The sequence below is a fragment of the Mastomys coucha genome, unplaced genomic scaffold (assembly GCF_008632895.1).
Source record: "Mastomys coucha isolate ucsf_1 unplaced genomic scaffold, UCSF_Mcou_1 pScaffold20, whole genome shotgun sequence".
Taxonomy (NCBI): Eukaryota; Metazoa; Chordata; class Mammalia; order Rodentia; family Muridae; genus Mastomys; species Mastomys coucha.
Genome location: NW_022196903.1, coordinates 100083493 through 100084372, shown reverse-complemented (window position 1 = coordinate 100084372; position 880 = coordinate 100083493). Strand labels below are relative to the sequence as shown.

At 39.0% G+C, this 880-nt stretch overlaps 1 protein-coding gene across 4 annotated transcripts in view; it reads left to right on the top strand.

Annotated features, from left to right (window-relative positions):
• The window catches only part of Il5ra (interleukin 5 receptor subunit alpha), a 61926-nt gene extending 61550 nt beyond the window's left edge, over positions 1-376 (top strand). For 3 of the 4 annotated variants that reach the window (XM_031382797.1, XM_031382795.1, XM_031382796.1), the window contains one exon: positions 115-376. In XM_031382797.1, the coding sequence (XP_031238657.1) occupies positions 115-198 (84 nt within the window). In that variant the 3' untranslated portion in view covers positions 199-376. The remainder of the gene's footprint in view (positions 1-114) is intronic. The other variant, XM_031382798.1, reaches the window with a different exon arrangement.
• Positions 377-880: the final 504 nt, after the last annotated feature.

Sequence of the window (880 nt, the reverse complement as noted above, 5' to 3'; positions counted from 1 at the left end):
AAGAAAAAAAAAAGAAAAGGAAAGAAAGAAAACAGAAATCAAAGATGAAATGTTCTCTAAAAGACTTTGTTTTTCAGAAACATGCTATATAAAATAAAATGCTTTGTTTTGCAGAAACCTTCGAATGAAACCAAAATTGAAGTTGTACTTTGTGTGGAAGAGGTTGGATTTGAAGTCATGGAAAATTCCATGTTTTGATGGCATTGTGACATTCTGAAATGAACTCATACAGGGCTCCGTGATAAGAGCAATGACTGATATTTCTTGGCGAGGAGGTATTTCAAATGAACACTCAGTTTGATTGCAAGACACCAATACATCCAGACACATGAGTCACCAATGTCCCATCTCATAAAGTGTGCTTGTCTCACCCAAACCTCCCTGCTCATAGCAGAGTAACAGATTCACTCGAGCATGGGCCCCTGGTTTCCTACACAAAGTACTACGTTGCCTGGTTATACCAGTGTGTCTTTGAAATTTGCAAGACTTACCTTGAACTTTTTGCACAGGAGACAGTTTTTCAAGCTAATGTCACACATGTTTACTTTGGGTTAAGTTGCCCATGATAGCACTCAGCTACAGTGACAGGAAGAAAGGGTGGAACTCATCCAGAGTGATCCCAAATTCAAGATTGTCTTTCCTTCAGCAAGTGGGAGACACAATTTTATGGTGCTTTTCCTCTTTGAGTTCTAGAATACTTCTCTTTCTAGAACTGTGCCTATGTCTTAAGGCATAAGGTGACAGTGGGGCAGAAAAAAAGACTATGTCCTGTATGTCCCTATGTTCCATAGGTCTGTTCAAGGAAATGTCTAAGCCAAAGTAAGTTTAAAAACATGCATTAAGTCATCATGCCTGGGGCTAAAAAGATGGTTCAGATGAT